This window comes from Sipha flava, unplaced genomic scaffold (assembly GCF_003268045.1).
Source record: "Sipha flava isolate LNK unplaced genomic scaffold, YSA_version1 220_pilon_pilon, whole genome shotgun sequence".
In the NCBI taxonomy this organism is placed as follows: Eukaryota; Metazoa; Arthropoda; class Insecta; order Hemiptera; family Aphididae; genus Sipha; species Sipha flava.
Window position 1 is genome coordinate 303,548 of NW_020272849.1, and position 26,854 is coordinate 330,401.

At 28.5% G+C, this 26,854-nt stretch overlaps 2 protein-coding genes across 4 annotated transcripts; both read left to right on the top strand.

Moving 5' to 3' along the window:
• Positions 1 to 12: 12 nt before the first annotated feature.
• Positions 13 to 3,889, top strand: LOC112683117. 2 transcript variants are annotated; one of them, XM_025554002.1, is made up of 2 exons: positions 13 to 479; positions 2,774 to 3,889. In XM_025554002.1, the coding sequence occupies exon 2, from the start codon at positions 2,821 to 2,823 to the stop codon at positions 3,850 to 3,852; it is 1,032 nt and encodes a 343-aa protein (XP_025409787.1). In that variant the 5' UTR covers positions 13 to 479; positions 2,774 to 2,820; the 3' UTR covers positions 3,853 to 3,889. The 2 variants fall into 2 exon arrangements, with proteins under 2 accessions (XP_025409787.1, XP_025409788.1); XM_025554003.1 differs by lacking the exon at positions 13 to 479 and adding an exon at positions 985 to 1,301.
• LOC112683118 (mitochondrial genome maintenance exonuclease 1-like) lies at positions 493 to 26,502 on the top strand. Of its 2 annotated transcripts, none has more exons than XM_025554005.1 (6): positions 493 to 976; positions 14,218 to 14,513; positions 15,244 to 15,486; positions 25,085 to 25,298; positions 25,384 to 25,516; positions 26,356 to 26,502. In XM_025554005.1, the coding sequence occupies exons 2-6, from the start codon at positions 14,279 to 14,281 to the stop codon at positions 26,500 to 26,502; spliced, it is 972 nt and encodes a 323-aa protein (XP_025409790.1). In that variant the 5' UTR covers positions 493 to 976; positions 14,218 to 14,278. The 2 variants fall into 2 exon arrangements, with proteins under 2 accessions (XP_025409790.1, XP_025409791.1); XM_025554006.1 differs by lacking the exon at positions 493 to 976 and adding an exon at positions 12,117 to 12,288.
• The last annotated feature ends 352 nt before the right edge of the window (positions 26,503 to 26,854 follow it).

A 26,854-nucleotide genomic window follows, 5' to 3' on the forward strand; every position in this document is an offset into this window, starting at 1 on the left:
GGCCGGAGTAGTGGCGAATATCAGTCATATATAATATTATACGGTTTGTAACGTTGGAATTTTATATCTATTTTCGGTTACACGACATGAAATAACCACCGATTGTGCTAACGGGCGGCTATGAAAATAGTACGGGAAAAAAACAAATAAAACAATAACAACAAACGATAACGTCAAACCGATTCAAATAAAGAGTAATAATAATAATAGGTAATATTAATCTTTCTAATATTGTCGAACAGTGAGAGTCGTGCCGCGGTTTCCTAACGAGCAGTTTTGCCGTTCTCGCGCGTTTCCATACGGGTCGAAGCGGTCGTCGTTCCAGTTTCGTCTCGTCGTCATCCATCGGCGTCGACGGGACACCGGATGAGAACATTTCAAAACCAACGACCAAACTATTATTATTAATATTATTGTGTTCACCGGATTTCGTCTCGAGGAAACGTCGCCGACGTACGTGTGGTCGCAGAGTTGCACAAGTAAGTTTCTTACACATCGTTTCAAGGCCGCCGTCTTTCAGTGAAATAAAAAAAAAATATAATACTTTTACTCTCGTTCTCGCAATAGTACCATGATAATAGTCATATTGTTATGCGTGTGTAGGCTGTGCAAGGTACACTCGTACCTACTCTCACGGTTGCCATCGCGTAGTCGAATTTCGTTCGTTTTCCGCAGCTCCGTTACCGTTGCTCACGCGGTGATAGTAATAATAATAATAATAATAATAATAGTAATTTCTATTATTATTATTCGGCACGAGACCATTGACACGGCGGCAAACGACGTCGAATCGCCGCCAGAATACGGTTATTCAATAATATTATTGTAATCAATTTTCTCACCGGTCCATTCATTATTCGAACGTCCGTCCACTGTGCGTGCGCGTACGCGATTCATTATGTTTATCATTATTTGTATCTAGATCATTGTTGTTGACTATCTCGTTGCTGAACACGACGACGTGGGTTTCTTCAAGGTAATGCCCCATGGGGTGTCTAGCGTTTTTGAACTGAGCCGCGCGATTTTTTCGTTCTTATATTATTCTTGCTGTTGATCTGAGAATGCGTCGTTCCTCGACATAGGTATTCGTCGTGCATTCGTTAACACATTCGTTAACATTCGATATTGTGAGTACCTGTTAATAGTTCTAGATAGTGTTTTCATATTTTACTATTCGCCGTCTTTCAACACCCAAGTTTTATGTTGTCAACGTTTTTTAAATTCCTATCAGAAAGTCACTGGAAGTGAACGTACTGATCTTGTAATGATGTGTTGTTGTTGTCTACTTGAAGAATGTACAGGTAAAATATAAAAACCCTTATCAATTGAATGTTTTGCTTTGGATTTTTTGTTTAAAATAAAAAACATGTATATTTTGGATTTACTATTGAAAGCCAAAACCTTCTAAGAATGGTTGGGAATTTTTGAATTATATCTCTGATTATCAATAATATTTTTTCTCACATTTCAATTAGTTGGTCATTGAATGAGTCACTGAAGCTGATTTTTGCCTACTGGAATTTGCTAAAATTGACCTTTTGATAATAGATAATACTCATAAATTTAATTGCTACAGCATGATTCTATTTTTTTTTTTTTTTTTTTTGACTATTACTAATTTATAATCATTAGTTTCAGTATCAAAATTATCATTCATCTCTTGTATTAATAAATTAAATATTATTTGTGTAAAATTAAGAAGAACATTTTTTAAACATTCATCTTTTGTGATTACTAAATTATTTATAAGTAGTAGACATTTATATCACTATGGTACTTATGTTATGATAGGTAGGTATTTACAATTTATTCGATTAAGCTTTTTGGTAGGCATATAACTAATTTAAAAATTATAAAAACAGGTATATAAAAAATTATTCAATAAATATTTTGTTGACTACTTGAAATTATTTAAATAAATTATCGAGTTACTATTTTGATATATAGGTTAATGTAGTTACCTACTTAACAATAATAAAAAGTACAGTCATCAACATGTATAACTGATATATTTTGTTTACCTTAGTGATATTTTAAATGTAAACATTACCACCAAGTCTAATTTGCCCTATAGTTGTGTGTTTTTAGTGATGAACCAACAGTTAAATTTTGTTTACAATTTTAAAGTATTAGAAAAACAAATATTCAATAATTAGACCTATCTAAAATTTTATTTTTGTTGTAGTGTATTCTATTAATTATTCTTTTCTTATTCTAAATATATGTGTAAACTTTTTTTTTTTTAATTAGTTTATTATTTTGTTATTTTAGGCACTTTTGGTTTTACTGAATGTCAATTTTTCAAGTTCTTCTAAATATAGATTTTTATATACAACTTTACTTAACAAAATTGAAATATTATTGATTCTGCACATAATGGTTTCTATTGTAAACACAATTTATATCTACTCAAAACAATATAAAGTATATTCAAATAAAAATTAAACTATTAACTTACTTTTAAGATATAATGTTTATTTCAAATGTTTAATGGTATCTGTTAAATTAAATTTAGAAAGAAAAAAAATTAGTGAACCGTCATATTTGTTTAGTTCATACAATTGGTTGTTCTTATACTATCATAGATTTTTTTTGATATTTATTCATTTTTATTTTGAATTTGATTTAATTTGGTTAAATTGTAATTTTTTATTAATCCACTGTTTCTATAAACTTTATAAAATTATAATATCTATTTTTAGTAATAATTTGCTTGTTAATTCTTATCAGAATTTATATTTTCTATAATATTTTAATTGAGTGAATTCAACAGGAATGATGAAGCTGATCAAGTTATACCTGTGAGCCATTGTGGCAGTAATGAGTGCCAGAGAAGCAACAGATGACCGCTTCATCAACGATCCCATATTAACGGGTAAAAAGCCACCATTTATGCTGAAACCACCATCATACGTCAACATATCTAGATCTATAAATGGCTATACATCATCTTTAACTCAGTACGATAGAAAGAAAAGAGAAGGACGTTCCAGAGATTGCAGCCCGATCAATGTACGTACGGTAAATAGTGAAATGGACGATCAAAATTTTATAACCAAATGTACTATTACTGATACAGTTGATTATAGAACTGAATCACCTAGTTCAATAGTTGTTAACACAATTCATAGACTTTATGGTTCTAGTGTTAAAATATCACCTAAGGAAAAAAAATTAAATAACATTCCTACATCAACTGTATTACAAGGTGAACATGCTGATTTGCCTGTCTTAAAGTTGCTCAATCCACAATTCCGGGCTAAATTAGTTGTAAATAAGTATTCACCTCCCAAGAAAACAAAACCACTTACAGTTACTAATGGTATTGACAAATGTATTGAAGTAGAAGATCATGGTGGAAATTATTTTATAAATTTAGTAAATTTAGAATGTGATATAATAAAAAAATTAGTATCACAAGTAGAATGTTTGTTACCAATTGCTCCTGAATATGGTCAAGATCGTATTCAAGCAATTGTTGGTAAATCAAACCTGTTAATGTCTCAAAAAATTAAGCAGTTCCTTGGTTTATGTGAAAATAACATAACCCGTTCAGTTGATGATGTATCTAGACCCAAAAGTAATGATTTAGAAGGGTTTTGGGATTTGGTTAAGATTCAAATAAATCAAGTGAAAACTGAAATGGAAGCAATTATTGAGCTAAGCAATAAAGGATGGCCTGAAGATGATGACAAGAGCAAAAAAAAACTTACCAAAACTATTAAAGTAAAAACGAAAGCAATAAAGCCAGCTGTCTCAAATTCTAAGTATGATGCAGCTCGTAGAAAAGCAATTGAAGATCAACGCAAGGCTATGAAAAACTTAAAAAATGAAGACGTTATATTTTTTTAACAATAATCAATTTTAAAATTTAGACTGTAATATTATGTGTTAATGAATATTTTATTTAATTAATCATTGTTTAACTTTTTGATTTTATATTTTTGTGTATGCCATTTGCATTGTAAAAACATTATTTTTAATTTTTCATCAAATTTTATAAAAATTAAAGCATATTGTTAGTTTAAATTATGTTGGTTGAGTATTTTTAACTTTAAAAACAAGTGCACTTAGATAGTTTGAATACATTTTGTAATTAGCTTTAACCAAATCATAATATAAGATGTAACCAATAAGACAATTTTAAAATTTAATTTTTATATGAATAAAAACCTAAATTTTAACTAATTAAAACTTTTTTGATTTTTATGCCTTATTGTTTGGCCCATTATATGTTATAGAATTGTGTCATTCATCAAAGTTTTTTAAATGTGCTCTGACTTATTGAATTATAGTTAATAATACATAAATATATGCTGCTTTTATGTATATATATATGTGTGTGTGTGTGTGTGTGTGTGTGTGTGTTTGTGATGTATTAAGTTTTTATCTAATTAAAATTTTTAATAATTTGTATGCTAAATTTTAGGTTAATAGAACTATTATAAAAATTATATTTATGTACTTTTATTATGATTTTATTGATGAAAATATGCTATTATCAGGCTAGTTAGATATAGGATGAATACCAGTTATACAGAATAACATATAAAAACTGAGACCTATGTGTCTATGTATAATTACTAGTGCTTGTTGAATATTTTTTTCCGTAATCACAAAGGCAATTGGTAATATTTGTTTTATGATTCTAATAATATTGATTGTTGTTCAAGACATAATTTATAAATTTAAATTTATAATTTATAAAGACATATTTTATTTTTCTTGAATTTGTATTTTAGTAGATTACGCATTCAATAACTTAGGTTCTTAGAGTATACATATTGTTGTTTGGTGATTGCATTAATATTTATTAATAAATAATTTTCATTGATACGGTAGTAGGTATTTTTGATGATCATTCTTTAATTGTCAATTAATATTTACGTATTCAGCACGTATCTTTATGTAATTTTATTGATTCATATTATATTTAAATTGATAATTGTTTGAAACAGAAACGTTTTTTTCAATTATAATCTTATTTATTTTTTGTACACGAACATTTTGAATATTTACAAATATTAAAACATTAAAAATTTAAAATACTTATCTAATTAAAATGAAAATAGCCGTTAAATATTTTTATTTTGTAACTTTTAAATACAACATATTTTACAAATGTTTTTAATCATTATAAAAAACCACATGGTGTATAAATCTTTATTTTATAGTACTATATTACCTACTTCAACTTTGCTAATAAAATTACCTATATTCAGAGTAAGGCATTATTTAGATAACATTTTATTCGAATAAATATTATAATAAATATTATTCTAATGAATTTTTGACAGTTATTTGAAAAAAAAAAATCATTCGAATAATTTAAAAAAATAATTATTCGAATAAAAAATGATTTGAAAATTTTTTTAATAATACACCACTGTCGTTATCAGGCCCCATTGAAAAATTATCTTACGCAACTATAACCAATTTACCGAAATGCAACAAACTGTTAGATGATATGTTTGAACAAAGAGTAATTTTTAAATTTAATGTAAAGACATATATTTAAATTGAAATAAAGATGGTAATAAAATATTTTTTATTGAAATTTAAATGCATTTTAAATATTATTTCATTTTTGTTATTATTATTTATTTTGTTGTAGTTATTATTAAATTATTATGACAAACAAATACATATTATTTTCATTATAAAATGCATTCATCAATTCATGATAAAACATATCTAATTTAATTATTTATATATATATATAATATATATATATATATTATATTATATTTATTTATATTTTATAATTTTCTTCTTTTTGTATTCAACTTATGGTTGGTTTTACAGTCGGATATGCGCTCTTTACTTTTACCTGTTTTTAACTAATGTCTTCAATTTACTTGCTTGATAGTCTTGCATCGGTAATCATTTGTTTGACAAATTAAGTTCTTGGAGGTTTTAGGTCTCTCTTTCCTTCAATTTTCCCTTCTATTATTTTATAAATTACTTAATTTTTGTGTCTCAAAATGTAATCAATCATGTTGCATCGTCTTGATTTGATAATTTTGAGTGTCTCTGCTTTCCTATATTTCTCTGAATATACTTTTGTTGGTACGGTGTTCTATTCAACTCACCCGTAACATCTTTCTTCTACACCACATTTCAAAGCTCTCGAGGATTCGTTGTTTTGCTTTGAGCATCAAGTTTCATGCATATATTTTTATGAAGAGTTTCTTTGCCTACTCTAATATTCATGCTATTGGAGCATAAAAATGAGAAAAATATTTTCTTATTCATATACGCTGACTTTACCTATGTGATTAGACTAGATCTTGCTTCCATTATGCATTTGCCGTCTTGGTTAATTGAATTGTCTTGGTATTTAAAATGTTCAACTTGTTCAAGCATTCGATTCCCTGCTTGGATTTAATATTAATGCTTTGGAATTAATATTAATTCTACAGATTCGGTCTTATGCACACCATAACTTTAGTTTTTTCCCAGTTTATAATCAATTGATATTTTTATCAACGTACCGTTACTTATTTTGTTCGTCCATTATGACATATGAGCTTAGGTTTAAAAGTTGCTATAACTTGTTCAATATCAATATTCTATGAATTTTTCTTATTCTATAAATATGCTGTCAACTATCCATTTAACAGTTCTTTTTTTAATATGTTAATTAGCTTAATTTTTATTTTTATTGTAGGTAATTTTATTATACTAATTTTTGATTAGTTTTTATACACGTAAAAATGGTGACTACTAATTACTAATTAGTATGTATACTCTTGGTATTTCCATCTGAAAATACTCATCCATTCTTCACATTCCATGTAATTAGCTATTAAAAAAAAAAAAATACAATTTTCAGCCATGATAGTTTTCTTTAATTATTTTTTAAATACAGTGGTCGCCGCTTAATGTAATCACGTTGGTACGAGACATAACCGATAACATAATCCGATTGATAACATTAAACGAAAGTTATAAATAATAATAAAACCTACGTTAAATAAAAAAAAAAATGAATAATGTAGTGTTGCGTCAAATTTTGTAATCATAATACATAGTTATTAAAAATATAAAATTAAAAAAATTAAATTAAATGTAAATAAATATGTATAATATGTAAAACGATTTTATTATTTAATTGTTTATCCCTCTTTATTAATCACTCATTAAAAATAACTGACTGTCATCCAAGCATTTGTGTTCGTATAATAATCAACTGGTAAACATTTTACTGATTTAAAACAACGAGGATTTTTACGTTTCCCTATAACCAAAAGTTTTTGTTTTTTACCTAACATACTTGTACAACATAGGACAGTGATGCGCTCTTTTGCTATTTTACAGCATTTTGCGTTTTCATTTTTGAATAAATAACTATGCTCAGGCAAGGCACGATAAAATAATCCAGTTTCATCAGCATTATAAGCATTGTCGGGCGTATATTCTGAAATAATTTTTGACCATTCAGTTTTTATCCAATTTTCTGCTGCCGAGAAATCTGCGTCTTTTTATTCTCCATACGTTCATTTGTATACAATATTTTCACGTTTTATCCAGCGATGAAACCATCCTTCTGAGGCAATAAAATTTTCTATACCCATTTTTTTTTGCAAGTTCTTCAGCTTTTTGACGCAATATTGGACCATTAATGCATGCATCATTTTTTCTAACATTAATAAACCATAATGTTAATGCTGATTCAACCTGTTCTTCTTTCTCACTGCGTATCCTCTTTATGTTTGGATTTTTAAATAATTTAGTGTTGCTAAATTTTCTATTTCAATTCGTTTTTTTAATAATTTATACAATAATGGTTGGGAAATTTGTAGTTTTATAGCTGCTTCTCATTGTCCCATTTTTGGTAAATTGTCGTAACGTTGTAGAATTAAAATTTTATCATAAATTGCCAGGTCACTTATTTTTTGTTTTTCACTCATTTTTACTCACACGCGATACAGATACATACAAACGTGATAATGGTCGACGGGCAGCAACGATACTATCTTAATGCTATATGAACTAAAGGTAGATAAATATACGGTAAATAAATAACAGTATAGACATTTATATTCGAGACATTCGACGAAAACTTTGTATGTTACAAAATTATGATTTTATGACCTCAAACTGATAATATTATGAGGCGTATTGATTACAATAACCGTCATAATTTACACAAATAAGTATACATCCGGCCCGTACTTATACTTTTCGATAACAATAAACGTTTGATAACATTAAGCGGCGACCACTGTATTGTCATATACCTAGAAGGTATCAGAATATATAAACTTATTTTTATAAATACAAAATAATTTATCTTCCCGCAGACACGCGGCCTTTGCACATTACGCCGAAATCCTAATAAATGAACACTATATAAATGTAGTCATAATTTAAAAAAAGTGAACAGGCAGAAAAATTAATAATATTTAATTTTTTGTATTTTCTTTAAAATTAAAAATTAAAATTAATTTTTCTTTTTTTTTAATGGAATTGAAAGAAAATATTACTTTTTGTTTCGTTCAGTAAATATGTAGTATTACAAACTTTTTAATTGAATCTCCTGATGCATCTCCTCTGTTGGCTTTAAACAGTTACAGAAATGAAACATGTATACCTTTATAATAACAAGAAGAGACCATGAGTGGTAGGATATTGGTACAGTCGAGGTTAAAATATCGAAAAGGAACTCCGCAGCAAATGTGGTGAAAATAAAAATGATATAGAATAAAGGTTAGTAAAGGGGATCGATGAAAATTTTATTTATTCTCAAAAATTTGCTAAAAAGTCGCTCGCTCTAAAGATCAAAATGAGTAAGGGCATAAAATATACGTACATTCAAGAGAAGTGTGATTTTTTCTTCCTTAAAAATTGTATAAAATTCTACTAATGTTCATTTTTTTTTGTTAAACTTTTTCCATTTCAATAACTCTTCGGTAAACCAAATGGTCGGGAAATAATACACTCATCCGTACAACGACTCGCCGGCGTATTGATTGTAAATGATTATTTAATCGGAGTGCCCAAAATTAACCAACGTGAGCGAACACGAATCGTATTATCTTTGTCAGTATTCGTTTGAGATACGTGATACGTCACATGTGTGTAATGTTTATTATAGAATATGTAAACATTACGACCGCTATATATCATCGGTGAGCCGTAAAAACAATATTAACTCAACGAGAAAACAATTGTCTCCGCAATCGCGTATAGACTATGCAGTAATCGACGGAATCAATAATTATTTAGAACCAGCTGGACATTGCACGTTTGTAATGCACATTTCCCAAAGGTACGAAGGTATCTGGTTTTTATTTTAAGTAAACATATACAATTATTCGTCATTTCACACTTTTGTCATCGGGTACTGACAGTTTTTTTAGGAGCGACTCGTTTTATAGAATAACAGCGAACACAATCGTCAATAGTTCGTCAATGCAATTCAACCGTGTTGTAAAATATTTGTGTACTTGCTAAAATACCGCCGAACATTGTCGCAGACCAATCGTTTTTACTTGGTACACAGCAGTGGTGCCGATCACGTACTTTTATGGGGCAATTCGCCCTTTTGTTTAACTATGGTGGTGGGTGTCTGGTGTTTGGGTGGGTGTGAGGTGGGTTGGGTGGATAAATTTACACTCTAGTTAGTAAATCTTAAGAATGTACAAATCAAGTGACAGTCGATCTGTAGATGGTAGGATACTATGATGCGATAGAGCAATTCGCCTATCAATGCATGTATACCATATCGACCATGTCAAGTATAAAGATGTACATTGACATTTATATTTATTTCGCACACATGATGAAGCTAAATGCCTCTTGGTCATAGGCGAATTTCAACTTTTGACTTGAGAGGGCTGAATATATTAAGGGCAAGCAGACCTATATGGGACAAAGCCTCCCCACATCCCTCACCAATCACCATTCATATCTTACCTTATAATATTACTTCATAATCTGATTAATTTTTTTATCTTCATTATTACGGTCGACCTACCACAAATTTAAAGAAGGGGGGGAGGGTTATAATAACATAATTTTAACAATATAGTAATACATTTATTAATTAATTTTATTATACCTATATATCAATCAAAATAAACAACAAATTATAATTGTAACCTTTTATTGGTCTTAGCACACTCAATTAGTATATCCTCAGCTTTAAGCTGATTTAATACTTCTCTTTCAATGTTTATTATTGCCAAACTGGAAAATCGCTCGTCAAACTAATATTATACATTTAATTCTACAATACCAGTGATAATTTCTATTTTATAATTAACATGGCCATCTCATAATATATAATATTATTTAAATATATAAAAAAAAAAAAAACACTGTACACATTTATAATATAACATTTTAAATTTGTAAATTTTTGGGGGGCTATGGCTAAATTGGGGGCTTAGCCCCAAGCCCCCCAATTTGCGCATATGATTTCGGTTCTCAATATTTAGAAGTGATTGTACAGCATGCAAATACATCTTTTAAACATTTTAAGATAGTCACTTAAATTTCCAATAGCCCCGTGAAACATTTTTAAAACATCTTTTTTTAAATTACAGTTGTTTAAAAAAATTAAATAAACTTTTTTGTTTTACATTTCTTTAATTTTATTAACGTATTTAATATTTAAAAAATTAAACCTATATTTATATACGCTTCAAATTGATATTAAGTGTTTTTTTTCTAAAAGCACTATGAAGTAGGTAAGCAATAAGAAAGGGCCGAAGGAAAACAAATATATATTACTACATTTATACACACACGTAACGTGTGGAGAGATTAAATTGTTTATTATAATATGTACAAGATTATGGTACACACTACACGGTTCGCTGTTCGATGTCATTGTGGAGGAGAGAAGGCGATTATTAGCTAGTTTTTGAGTTGGACAGATTTTTAACGATCTAAAAACATCAAAAAGTTCGTTAAAAAAAAAAAAGACATGTAAAAAAAAGCAAAAATACTTTAACGATGTATTTAAGTTTATAATTATTGCTTTTTATGAATTTATTTACACTCACGATTACAAAATTACAAATTATTAAACTACCCGCTATGGACGTTTCAAAAAAATTGCTGTAAAATCGTTATTTTTACGATAATGCAAATAATAATAACATAACAATCAATATTAAGATTTTTTAATTCGTTCGTTTCTAAACCAAGTCCTGTACTTTAACTTGATGTCTGCGGAAACCTTATGCGTGCGCAAGGAGTATGCAGGGCATGCAGTTTATACCTTAAACACAGGGCCTTGTTTCTTACAATGCTAAAAATAAATAAAAAATGTGTCATATTTGGTCTTTAAATTTATATTAAATGATTTTGTATTGCACTATAATTATTATTGTATTTTTATATTATGTTCCAAACATTTTTATTTATTTTTTAAACACAAATTATATACCAATGTAATAATGATTTAAACTATTAATGAAATTAAAAAGTAGTACTATGCTTCAAGCGAGATTAAATAGCTTAATGCTTTTAAATACAGTGCAAGAAATTGCTATATATTTAAATCCGGACGATATTATTGATGATTTTAAAAACTCAATTAAAGGCGGAATTGTATTGTTATAATCAATACGTTTTTGTTTATTTGCAGTATTTAAATACATTACTCAATCCATTTCAAGTGTTTTGTGTTTAATTTTTTTTCGTAATTTATTTTAAATTTAAATTTTGAAGACAGTTATAACAATAAAGAAATAGCTATCTAGTCACTTTTTATTTAGTAAAAAATTCAAATTTTATATTAAACAGTTATTCAGACATTTAGGTGTATATATTTATCAGAATTTTGAACGTTTAAAATAACTTTTAATGGTGAGAGTGAGCAGTGGCAGTCTTTCGCATACCCTGAAAAAAGGTGTGTGCATACATATGACGGAATCGAAGTAAAATGTGACACGAAATTCTATAAAATCAGAATACATCATTTTTACTTAATTAATTTTCTTCTTGACCTATACTGGGGGAGTAGATAATAAAATAGAGTACTGCTTGTTTTGGTGTAAACTGTAGATATATAACTAAATTGAACGTTATTTTTACATTTTTTCAGATTTTGTTTTTACAATCTGTCTGAAAAATATTAATACGTGTATACAAAATACATTATAGTATACAACACCAAAGTTTGATGTATATAAAATAAAATTCTTTAGCCACGGACGAAAAGAGAACTATAAAAATAGGGACATTGAGCTGCAGAAGTGTAGTATAATCGATTTTTCTCCACTCGACAGATTTCATTGCGAACTTAAGCTCGGCTCATTTCTTCAGTCTTCAGTAAGATAATTATATAGTTGAATTACCCGGCTTTGCACTGAACAGTCTTTGCCGGATATAGTTTTTAATGGATTATTACTTCACTCTATTTAAAGCCTAGATCAGCCGAAATAATGGTCAAAACAATAATTGGCAATATATTGTAACAGGTAAATATTAAACATGACCATACCCGCACGTCTTGCTGTGGCCCTTCATTGAATTTAAAGAAATACCAATATTGTTATCAACATTCTATAAAAACACTTGTAAACAATGAAAATACACTGATTTAAAAAAAATTTTATTTTGTATTACACTGTCCACGGGATCCGTCCGCGAACCGTTGACACCCGATCATAAGTCTCGGTCCGAACCTGAATCCGTACTAGAACCCGGTCGATACCAGTCGTACTGCGTGCACAGCTATTCACGTTTGCGTAGTTCACCCGGAATCGCCGGGTTTGTGTGGCGTGTTAGGGCTACACGGAACGTCATAGCAGAACGACAGCCGTGACTTAACGCGGTTCGTGCAGGGGCGTATTTAGAATTACTTTTAGGGGGGAGGAGGGTGATTCAAATATTTTCTTTAATTCAGACTCAAAATTTACAAGTAAAATTTTTGGTAAATTAGGTGAATCCTTAATATTTGTGGTTTTTTTTTAATTTAATGCAATATCCACTTAGAATCAACTTTTGTGAAGTTCTTTTTAACACCTGTCTGTGTTTTGAAAGTTACGCTTGTGTTTTATTTGATTTTTCACTAAGTATGGACCCAGCAAAAAGCCCAATTCGGTATTTATAGCCACGTGTAATTTGATTTTGTTATAAAATGATCCAACTAAAAAAAATTGAAACAGTATCTCGCATATAATCGATTCCTTAAATACGGATTTAGGTGGGGGACGATCTCCCCCTTCCCCCCCCCCCCCCCTAAAATATGCCCCTTGGTTCGTGGAGATCACTGCGACGACGAGAGTCGCGTTTGCGTTTTACAAAATGGAAAAATAATAATAATATCGATACAAACCGTAAAACACCGTCACGTATTTCGTAGTACATCGATTTTGTCTACATTTACAAGCGTAGTAATACGATCCCTGGCCCGCAACGGTTTTCGTCCATCGTTTTAATTAATCTCACATCGCGATATCAGCGCCGTTCAAGCACGGTCGAACGATAAATAGTCTCGAGATACAATCAGAATGTGCACACGTGGACATGTATTTTATAACCCAGGTCACGGAAGGAAACGTTATCTGAACGTTGACGTTACGGTGTTTTTATTATCCTCCTCTGTTTCCTCATCTAAAGCTTGGACGCTTCGTTTATTATGACTCCTCTATGAAGAAAAATTATGTGAAACGCCGATTGCGGACAAAGCTACGTTTGACCCATTGATCTTGGAAATTTCATTATTCACCTTTCGTGTTAATTGGTGGAAACGTATTTTTCAAACATTTTTTGGACAATCTCTAGGTTCTGGAGCAAGTGCGAACAAATTAATAATAATGTGTACGCGATATATATATACATAAGCGACGAGTTGAGCTGTTGGACCTCAAATATAAATTCTCAATTTTAGAATTTAGTTATATGTGATCGCAAGCATTAAACCCGACACAATATGTCAATCATTACTAATTTTGTAATTTCGACTTTAAATCTTATCAACAGTATTGTTGTTACACTTTAACGTACAAATAATAGTCAACAGAGTAATTTCGCGTTTAAAAATGTATAAAAACGATTTACCTAGATTTATGTATATATTTTAATTTAACGTTTTACAACTATGGCATTATTCATATTCGCATCTTTTAAACAAAGTACTGTTTTACAATAATCGATGTTTGATAGAGCCTGTACTCGCCAGTGATTAACCCTTTGAGACACTTATTAACACTATATAGTTTTATGATATTGACTTGGTATTTTAATTGGTTGTAGGTTTTGCATCCTTAGATTTTTCATAATTTTGACATTTACAACTCGCCATCGTATACGTAGTATGATTGGGATACGTTCTCTGTTGCGTTTTAAAACAACTTATTCCAAAAAAGATCTGGGAAAAATATTCAAAAATATGAACAGAGATACCAAGCAGTTGTTCGGTGATCTTTTGGAGACTAACAAAATAAGAAAAAAACGTCTGAAAAGCACGGATGGAAGCCACGCAGTCAAAGTGGAAAGAGTTAATGACAATGTCGATCGGCTGAAGTTAAAGATCAAACCGATTGCAAAAGGTAACATATATGTGTATAAGTGTTGTGGATTTGTTTTCATTGATACAATGTATATGTAAAATATGTTATGTTTTATTTTCGCTGATCTATATAGTTTGCAAGAAAAAAAAATTCAATCTTTTTTTACGTTAAAATTTTATGATGCAGTTCATTATTTAGATAAATTGTAGACAACTTTATGTAAATATAAATAAATAATATATGGTAATAATAAATATACGGTGTACTTTTATCATGCAAGCTTCTTAAAAAAAAAAAAAAAAATGCTTATAGTGTCTTATTCGAATAAATAAAATAAAATATGTTAAAATAATAACTTGACTATTTTTCAAATATTCGAATATTTCAATTCATAAGGCAAAAATGTATATTTATATAATTTAGCATTTTATATGACAAAATAATAAATCACAATAACTGTATGCGAATAATAAGCTTGTTTTTATACAAATAAACTCTAACTCGGATCACTGAAAAATGCTTCTAAGAAAATTTTGATTTTAAACCCTTTAAATTGATACTTTAATAGTAATATAAAATTGTACATATAAAATATAAAATTTTCATCGGTAAAAATGTTAAATGGAGTACCTTATGTAAATCATACATTACAATACATAATATATAAATATATTAGGTATATATATATATATAGAGGTAATAATATAAGTAATCATTGTTCACAACCTCGTGTTATACGTCACCGTGCCAAATGTATGGTGATATTTAGACAGTTTCAGTATGGTCGATCATTCTAAGCGGGATTTGAACGAAGAATATTACCAACAGTTTGTAGCTGCAGTGTGTCACGACAAAGTTATTGTACGTAAAAGCTCCGAATGTGATGTGGTACCGTCAGTAACGAACATCCTTAACGCTACAATGTCGGAGAAGTCAAAGGCGGCTTTAGAAAATTGGAAAAGGAGCATGATTGAAAAAATGGGAGAAGACGGATTCAACGAGTACAGCAGAGGTAAAATTCGTGTTTTCAAAACCTATTCATCGTATTATACATATATATTATTACACTGTGGACTTTTTCGTTGTTTTACGACGCATGTAAAAGTGTCATCATCGTATCATCTGTATATATACTCGTACATTCATATAGATGCGCTCGAAAAGTGTTATATCTCCTTGTACAAATGAATGTAATTGCACGATGAAATGCGTATACGTTTTGTTCTAAAAAAAAAAAAAAAAAAAACATTAACAATAGCAGGTAGTATCTTATTGCGACTGTACGCGTACAAGTGGTATCTCGTTACGCATCGTGGGGCAGAGTTGGGCAAAAATAAATCAAAATAAAGAATAAAAAATAAAAGCGTGAATAACTAATTTATTTATGAATAAAGAATAATTTTTTATTCTGAATAATTGTGGTATACTGAATAAAGAATAACATTATTCTGAATAGTTTTATTCGTAAATAACACAATTATTCAGAATAAATGTATTCGTTAAAATCATGAATGATATTAATTAAGTAGTGATATTAAATATAAAAGTATATTTAATTTATTTTTGTAAAATTTTTATATGTATTAATATGTATTACCTTTATATATATTATTTAAGTCTAAACAATAAGTCTATTAATATTATGCATCGTTATTTAGGATTTAAATTTATTATCTATATGATTATAGGGAATAACGAATAATAATATAAATTAAAATAATGAATAAAAATAAAAATCAATAAGAAAATTAAAAATAAATCAATGAAGAATATTTTTTTATTCTAATAATCAATTGAACTATATTTTATTTGACTAATGTCCAACTCGTGGGGCACGTTTATGTTATTTTTCTAAAAATATTAAATTTTTTTTTAAACGTGTATCGTATAATTTTAAAACTTACCGTGCATTGTGAATTTATCGATTCTATATCCCCGAGGTCATTGGTTTTACAAATACATATATTATGCACTTGTCTACGGTACTTTATATGCATTTGTTTCATCTGTTTCGCTTTGAAAAAATATTTAAAAAAAAAAACAATTTAACTCAAATATCAACGGCAGTATATTTTTTTTTCAACTCTAAGGTTGGTTTATAACTCAAATTCTCCACTCTGACCGATTGCTAGCCTTTTCTTTAAGGCTCTTTGTTTATTGTAACACTTGGTTCACATTTAATTTGTTCTATATAAGAATTCCATGGTCGTCCTGCCGGTTTTTTTCCTTTTATCATACCCTTCAATATTATACTATTCAGCTCTTTTGTGCGCCTTAGTGTCTAACAATTTTTCAACGCTCTATTCTATCCTAACTCTACGTTTTTCTTTCAAAATTCTAAATATTTCGTTTGAGTTTCGTTCTATTCAGCCTATCCTTTACATTACATATACTTTTAGCATCAAATTTCAAAAGTTTATACTTTTTTTTTTTCAACATAATTTATTTAATTTTTTTTTAAATATATTTAAATTAATGTTGATATAAAAAAAAAAAAATCGATAAAGACAATGTTCAATACAATATGCACTAAGTGTAAAGAAAATACTCGTTTTTTATAAGTTCGTGTTAATTTTTACTATTTTATTTAACTATTTCTTTTAGTATTAAAATCTTCAAAAATAATTTGCTAGAATAGTAAAAAAAAAAACTTTGCTTTCCCTTAAACATATATGTATGTATTTAAGTAATATGAGAATAGTTCTCCATATTATTCAAAAATACTATGTTTACTTACAGTTTTTCTATTAGAACGAATAATAACGAATTTAATGTTAAATCATAACGTTTTGATTTACGTTTTGGTGCGCTACAAAAAAGATCAAGTTACAGATTACACGTATAAATCACGTCGTAACCTTGATGTATTACTACTGCAAGTGAATTCTGTTCTGTTCAGAGATGGGAACAGAGAATATTCCCCAGGCAAAAATAAATATAATTAATGTTTGTATTTACTTTATGACAACAACAAAAATGTTTACAATTTCAATTATTTTATAATTGTTTTCATTACGTATACGCTATACCTACCAATTTACCTTTTGGTATTTCCATATTCCATACATTGAAATAAAGCCTATTTGTCTGTTATTCGTAATCATGGAGACAATTTCCGCAATTGTGTTGACGTTTAATGATAATCATGAACCATTATTCAATTTAATTCAATTCAATTTCGTAAAATTTGTTAATTATTACCAATAAGATAATATTTGTTAATGTCAGGTGTATTTTATACGAAGAATATTAAATGTTCGTATGCTAACAAATATACAAATAAAAAAAAAAATAAATCTAATATCAACCGACAAAACTTAGGTATAACATTAGATAATTAATTTCAAAATAATTTTACAATATTTTGTGTCACGTGTATGTGATAAAATTTAAATGTAATATTTTTAGTAATATAATTTTGAAATATCTATACATATTATTTTGTATTCCATCCGGTTTTGATTGGATATCACTCTTTAGAAACTTATTATTTTGAAACTCAATTTAGTGCCGCGAACCCAATGGTATCGAAAATAATAACTATCGGGTGTATGAAGTATGTCCTATAGAGATAAATAGATTGTTTGCTTTTCAAAATAATTTGATTTTCCCGTGCATTTCAAACAATGGACCTCACGCTACATTTAGTTATACATTTGATTGGTTTTATATAAAAATTACACTGAACTTCATGCTTGACTATTTTTTATTTTAATTTTAATTACAGCCAAGTTTAAAATAATTAATTGATATATTTATATATTTAAATAAAAAAATGTTCACATCTGTGTTGATTTTATTATAACATTTTATTATGTATTATTATTTGCGTAGTAATGAATTTATTACTTTTCATACGAATTTGATTGTTTTCGATTCAGATATAAAATTTTTAATACTTTTCATTGGTTGGGTTTTATTCATTCCTTAACTTTTTAAGACTTAATATTGGGTTCGTGATATTATGATATGTTAAAACTATAAGACGAAATTCGAGAATAAAATATTATGTTTCAGTTATAATTCGGTGTCGATAATTTTCAAGGAACTGTACACCGATTTACTTGTGACAAAACGTCGAATGGGGGTGTAACATTTGACAATTTTTTACTATATGGATCGACCTCATGCACCTGAACTAATCTGAAGTTTTTGGTTCTCATTTCTCATTACAAAACATTTCAAATTTGTACTTAATTAAATAACACTTCGTTTACCGTCGAATGTCATATTATACATTTTATAATTTAATCTTAGTAGTCCACCTGACCAGTGGCGTATTTTCAATTTTTTTGTGGGGTAGTTAACATTCTTATAAAAAATTAATAGTTTTATAATATTATGAAAAATACATATAAGGTATAATTTAATAATTATTTTATTTTTATTATAAATACACATTAAGAGTTATTTTTCATAAAAAAGATAAACATCTTTGTTTTTCATAGTTCATCAATAATTTCTTGGATTGAATCGATTATTGCAGAAATGTGACAAGTCATATATTTTATGAAATTAAGATATTAGTAAAAACGTCATATGTTTTTATACCAAACGTAAAGAATCATAAAATACGTTTTTAGTGATTCTCACATTTATAAAATATATGACTAGTGAAGTTTCTGCAATCATCGATTCCATTGTTTTTAGGTATTTTTTATTTATTAATAACTTCGTTAAATCGTAAACTAACTCGGAAATGCTTCCATCCCGAAAATATACCAATGTACCTGATTATTGTACATTGTCTTAAGAATATTTTATTTATTTTATATTTTAACATATTTCCAACCGCATCAAGTCACCATTGTTCTAATGTTCTTTAATGAATAATTTTTAAAATTAAATACAATTATTAACAGAAGCACCGTGTACATGGGGACTCGGGGACTATATTTCCCTTAAGCTTGATAAGCTAGAGTTCAGCCCCCAACGGTTCTCATATTATAAAACATTCTTAAAATACTAATTTTATTCATAACAAATGAATTGAGAAAAATAAACGTTTTCTTCGATGTAGAAAAAGTGTAGATTTTGGTAATTAACTACCTAGTTTCTTGGTTAACTGGTGTCTGATTAACGGAATATCGGTAATGCATGATATGATAATGGTTTGATATCAATACACCTTGACAGCGCGTGAACCATTTATCATATATTGTTGTCACTGTCAAACTGTTTAGACACTTAGTGTTTAATCATTTATTATATTCGAATATATTTTACTATTTATATTTTATTATAAATTATTAATATTAATTAAAATGAGGAAATACATAAAATTCTCTACTTCAGTATTTTGGTATTCAAACTAAAATTACCGTTGCTAATAATGGGTGTAATGACGACGTTGAAAATACAGATATAAATCTTGGTTATTTATTTATTCTTATTATTATTATTTATGATTATTGATTTAGTTAAAATTGTACGTATATTTATAAATAGTAAGTTCCTCATGATTTTCAAATCCTGGCACCTCTGATTGGTAACTACTCGTATAATTTCTTCTCCGGTTGATTTCCAAAAATATGAATTTTACTAAAAATTAGTACAAAACTAAAGTATTACGTATTGTAAACATATTTATATACGAATCATACTATTATTCTGTTTCCGTGTGGGTTTTAAGTATTCAGATTATAAAAGGAAATATAATACTAATAATACTACTACTACTAATAATAATACTATAACAAAAGTCAAAAAAAAAAAAAAAATATAACAATTATGTACCTTGTAATAATAAAAAAAAACTTTCCGTATACACAGTGGTTTAAATGGGGAAAATGTTGTGAGGGGACTATATTCATCAAAAATTGAAGAGCGTTCTCCTTCCTAATTTTAAATCTTATCAACCTTTTTTAGGAAACCCATGAGGTCTAAGCCTTTTTTGTTGCTCATATACATATGTTCATAAAAATTTTATTTTCATTGGGTGTAAAAACTAATTCCCTCCAAAGAAAAATAATTCTATACATATGCCTGATTGAAAAAAAAAATTGAAATACATGTTTAATTTAATGTTTGTGTAATGTTTAAAAAACTTAACTTAAACTTAATAAAACGAAAAAGAAACAATTACTAACCTTGCTAGTTGTTGGTCGACGTAGACAGTAACATATACGTATATTGCACATAAGGTGTATACTGTCTATATTATAAGATAGTGTCTATCCTCTATCATAATTTAATATTAAATATAGTTATAAATTTTATATTATTTATAGTTATTCTATTCTGTTAATATTTATTCTAAATAATAGCTTATATCACTATTACTTTAATTTTAGAGCTATGGGTAGTAACCGCTCGGGAATCATCTATAATTAGACACAGCGTCAATTAAATTAACCCATAGTGTACATTATCTACCATTTTTTCTTATCAGTATACCTAAATATAATTTCTCCGAAATTTTTTCCACTTATTCAAATAAATCAAAAAAATAAATTTCATGTAATATTATAATAAGTATTGTATATTCAATACTATATTTTAGTGACCAATGCCATTAAGCGTCTACCCGGACTTTTGACGACTTAAATTTAAGAGGATGAATATACTTACCTTAAATAAGAAGGGGGACTCCGTCCTCCTCCGTCCTCCTTCACTTTAACCACTGCGTTTACAATTATAATTGTTTTTAAAACCACTTAATTTTCTGACATTATTTTTAAACTGTTGCTGTAAATCTAAAACTAAAACAATATCAATACCCATATTATCTATAAATAACTCAAAAAATACCAACATTTTCTGAAAATTATACCATCTATAAAGAACGATGATATAAGTAGTATTGGGCGAGTATTGGTTTTTTGAAGTCAAGTCAAGTCGAGTCGAGTTTCAATTAGATCGAGTCAAGTCGAGTTTAAAATTCGAGTACTTGAAAAATGTCGAGTACTCAAAAAAAAGTCGAGTACTAAATAATATCCGAGTATTAAAAAAAGTCGAGTACTCAAAAAAAGAGTCGAGTATTAGACAATTCCCGAATATTAAAAAAAATTAGAGTACTCGATAAATGCCAAGTAGTCGAATACAAAATTTTTTCATACAAACCTCACCCGGAGTCCTGACAATTACGAACACAACCAAAAAAAATCACCTAAATCGGTATATCCGTTCTCAATGATCTTTCATACATGTAGCAATTGATTTTTAGGTTACTATATTTGGGTTCTCTCAGTTATTTATAATTTCAACATTTAATAATTATTTTTAAATAATATAGTGAAACATTGAAACAAGTAATCAATTCAATTCGAGTGTTTGGTTCGTATTTACGAGTACAAAATTTTTTTTAGTCGAGTCGAGTACTCGAACTCGACTCGGAAATTTTTCCAAAGTCGAGTACTCGAACAACTCTAGATATAAGTATTCAATGAAATTTTCAAATCTTAATAATTTTTCTTTTTTGAATTATGACGAAAAAAAAATCAATTCAATTTTGTTTAAAACCTGATATTTTTTTTAACTATTGTCTGTCGGCTTTTCTCAATTATTTGAAAAACTGTCGAGAATTATAAAAATCAAATCATGAAAGTACCCAATAAACAGCATTTTCTGTCAAAACCCATCCCCTTTTTTGATGATTATGACCAGGTGGTCTGGTCGAAACCGTGTAGACAAAAAAAAAAACATTATACAACCAACTGGTACACCTCACTTATTTCGGAATCTAAAACTACATATTGAGTCTAAAAATAAAATATAATTGAAAAAAACCTGATTGATATTATATTTGATGGCATTATTATAGAGTGATTTTTTTAAATATAGTATTTAAGTATTTAATATTTAATCACTTATATATAAAAGAAAGAAAAATAAATCATCTTTTGCTGGTCATCGTTCCAATATTTAATATATGTAGTTTTACGATGTAGTACCAAAAAGTCCCTATAGATACCTCTGAACCACCCCTTATGTACACAGGAATAGTTTTTACACAGCGCCGGCGGTACTATACAGTCGTCATAGCTGTATCTTTGGCTGACGACTATTTGCGTAGCAGTATAAACAATGCCGTCGCAAGCTTTTGCGAGGCCTTAGGCAAAATCAGTACAATTTCCTTACATCCAGTACTGAATCTAGGAAATTTGAGAACCGGAGCTAATTAAAATGCAGCGTCCTTACGATGATGGATGTATGGATATATGTATGTTCATGACATTTTTTATTTCCGTTAATTTAAGAGCACCCTTATATTAACTGCGCCTGGGACAAGCATACTCACTTGCTCCTCCTAGATCCGACATTGCTTACATCTAAGTATATTTAACTATTCTAACTTGACAAAACTGTGGGCTCCCAAATTTATTTTAAGTGCGAGGCCCTAGGCAATTGCCTAAGTTGTCTACTCGCTAACGACGGCACTGAGTATAAATTTAATAGTAATTTAAATGATTTGAAAATTATCATAAGTTATGTCACGAATACGCGAAAATGAGTCAAAACATAATTTGCTCATATGCATGCACGTATGTATGTGTGTTAAATTAATTTAAAGCTAAATAATTAAAATTAATATCTGTTTTCGATAGTAAAATATTTATCGGATTAAAGTTTAGCTAGATCATTTTGAAATCATTATCAATCTGGGTTAATACAGCCGTCATAATTTTACCGAATTAATTATGGCCAATCGATTTGCTCAATATAATTTAACTTTACCCGTATTATTATTATTATTATTATTTGTTGCAACTATGCTTTTGACTAAAACTCGATGGTTTGAAATATATATAATAAAATAGAACTTATAATATGTCTTTATTGCTTGATGCCTTTTACAGTCACGAGGATAACATAGTTTCTTCAATGTTTTCCTTTACAAAAATTAGCTGTTTTTTAAATGAAATAGTTTTTAAACATGTCCCTTAACTATTTGTTTGTATTTGTTCTTTGCGTTGGGTTTAAAAACAAATGAAAAATCGTTTCGTTTACCTGTATAAGACATTGTCTCGGTGGATTTGAAAACTCATAAAGAGGGGTGTGAAAGATTTACTCCCTACGGGTTTTATTTGGAGAAAATACATCGGTAAATTATCTAAAAATTGAAATTGTTGGATACGTGTCCGACTATTTCAATTTTAAAAGTAATTTTATAGGGTGCCCAAAAAATTACTTCCGAAGTACACAACAGGGTATTATCAATTGAATAATAATATAATAATAAATTATTAATTATATTATATTTGATATTGAAAATATTTGTAATCATGGAATATTCTCTAAGGGATGATTGTATACCCTTTAGTTGAGTTATTCACTAGGTGGATATGATTTAAAATGTCAGCAACAATTTAGTGTTATTATATTGCGATCAATTGTCATTGTTGAATTCCACGAGGTATAAATGTAAAATATGGTAAAGTATTTTTATGAAATTGAATACATTATTTTATTTCACTTATAAATTCTACATTGTTTAAAATTCAATATATGGGAAATTATTTCTGTATAGTGTTATATTAACTAAATTCTCATGATTTACCATACGTAGGGAATATACTTATGTATAATTAAAAAACGTAACAAAATTTAAGTCTAATTATTATAGTATAATATTTTTGAAAGTTCTTTTTTTTCTCATTAAATTTGATAGTTCATTATTAATTCATAAATAGTATCTGATGGGTCGTTTATTACGTACCCTGAACTGTTTCAATCGAAATTACCTGTCGTTGAGTATCGCGGTGCCTGCTAAAATATCGATCAAAAGGCTAAAACCCGAAAGTTCAATCGCGTATCCCTAGAAATGTTATATAATATATACGAACTGTTGACCTCCCGTCGGCGGCGGGTTTCACACAATAATATTTTATGGAAAAAACTATGGGTGAGACTGTGCATACCACATATGGTCATTTCGCTTTGATTATTTTCTCTGTAAGCGTTTTAAGACAAACGCTACTATTCACTTTTGGATCGACACTACGTGTAAATATATTATATATTGGGCCGGTGTAAGGCTAAATGACGCCCGATGCCAAAATACCAACTGGCGCTTTTATCATACAAAAACCCGTAATATCATTATACTTGGAAAAAAGTGTTGTTTGTGAACAGAAATACGGAAAAATGATATATTATGCTCAACTTGTATATTATTTGTTATCGTTTAATTTTTTAGTCACGAGTCACGACAACTCGACGCGATCCCGATTAAACGATAACAAATATTTGGGAATTATAGCAACATATACGATAAAATATTCTACGCTAAACTATAGTAAATATAGGTACTTAAAATATACTTATATTATTTTAATATATGGCTTTAGGAAATAACTTTAATTATTATCAATATTTCAATAGAAAATTATAGGTATTTTACATTAAAAAAAAAAATTATATTACTGACATTATGTGTAAAATTGTAAAAAATAATTTTGGCGTCCTCCTGAAAATGGTGACCTAGGCGACCGCCTGATTCACCCTACTCTCACGCCGGTCCTGTATGTATATGTATATAGTCAAATTTAATTAATAATAAGTACGAAACATCGAATATTCATCGTTGCCGTTTAATTATCCGGAAAAGTATTCACAAAACCGTGAACTAGTCGGAGTTCGTTATAAACGTTTAATACGATTTATTTCAGAGTTAATGGCTATGGGAAGGGCTATGCATAGTAAAATACAGTCGTATTTTACCGGTAGTCTGGACGAAGTGAGTCATTACGAAGAAGTAGAGAATTGTTGGAGAAGTTTGAATGCTGTTCTGAATAACATTTCGAAGCCGATTCTTGTCGAAAAAATGGTCGTCCATAAGGAGCTGATGTACAAAGGCATTGTGGATTGTGTTGCATTTTATAAGTAATTACATCTATAAAATCGATTATATGTAGTGCTGTTATGTATTAATAATAATAATAATAATAATATTTGCTTCGTGTTTCAGACATACTCCCGTTGTAATAGAGTGGAAGAAGTCATCACGTGACAAGTTGACTTTGCAGGCAACGTATGACGCTCCTATTCAACTAGCTGCTTACATGGGAGCTGTGAACAACGACATTTCCTACGACTTTAAGGTAATTAATATGCAGATTTATTTATTTTGTATTTAAACTGTATGTTATGCGATTTGTGAAAAATGTCCTTTCCCCAAAATCTGTCATATCTTGGAAAAATAGGTAATAATTTCACATCGTACATATTCCTATACGCCGCACTCCTTCAAATACTTATTGTATTATAATACTTATTATTACATTAATCATTTTATATGAAGCTGATAGAACTTTTTTTTTATATTTCGAACGGGAATTGTATAGCTCACATAATAGAGTTATTATACGGTTTTTGTGTGATTTATTGACCTCGAAGTAATATGTATTTAGTAATGACATTATTAAGTAAACATTTTCATAGAATTATTATTATTATTATAATTGTCATAGAATTTATTATAGAATAGCAAGAAACAAAAAAAAAAATAAATAAATAAATAATATTTCGTTTTAGATAAGTTTCCGGCCTCCCAAGTCCAAAATTAACCATTTAACCATGTGACCGAAAATCGACAGTTTCTTTAAAGCACACTTCCGTATAATCAAAACTCTATCTTTGACAAGTATTATTGCGTTCCATAGCACATTATAACATCGCCATTTCAATAAAATCGATGTAACCCAAAGAAATGTAATAAATAAAGGTTGGACCCCAATTTTGGAATGTACATATTCGTAAACAGATTTTATTCAGTAATTTAAAACCGTAATTATTGCTATTGTTATACCTACGTTATAAATGTCGCATGGTTTAAAACTGAGAAAAATGTTTTCTCAGTTCACGTTGTTAGCCAATACCATTGGTAAATACCGTTGGAAATTATAAATACAAAAGTTTTTCATATTTTTTCCTTATTTAGGTTGAAGAAGGATTAGTAGTTGTCGCATATAGTGACGGCCATCCTGCTAACGTTTTCAAACTAACAAAACAATCCTGCCTAGATTATTGGACAGTTTGGATGCTACGGCTAAATAAATACAAGCAAGTTAAAAGTAATTTTAAGTAATTATTGTTGTAATTCAATTAATATAATTGAATATATCAAGGAACTGATTAATTTGTTTTTTCTTCTTCTTTTTCATCCGTAACTTGGACATTGTTTGCCATTTTTACGAAGTTTTTACTTAGCCTAAAATCAAAAATAAATTGATCATGTTAAATAAAAATTTCTTATTCATAAAATTGTAAAAATATAAATGTTAATTGTTATTGCACATATGCTGTATTAATCTTATTAACTACCTATATTTTAGTTTTTTTTTGATACAATACATTTATTTATTTGTACTACTGCATAAATTTATAGCGCAGAACCTTACATTGTTTTTATGGATCTATTGGTGCAAAATCTGGCCATG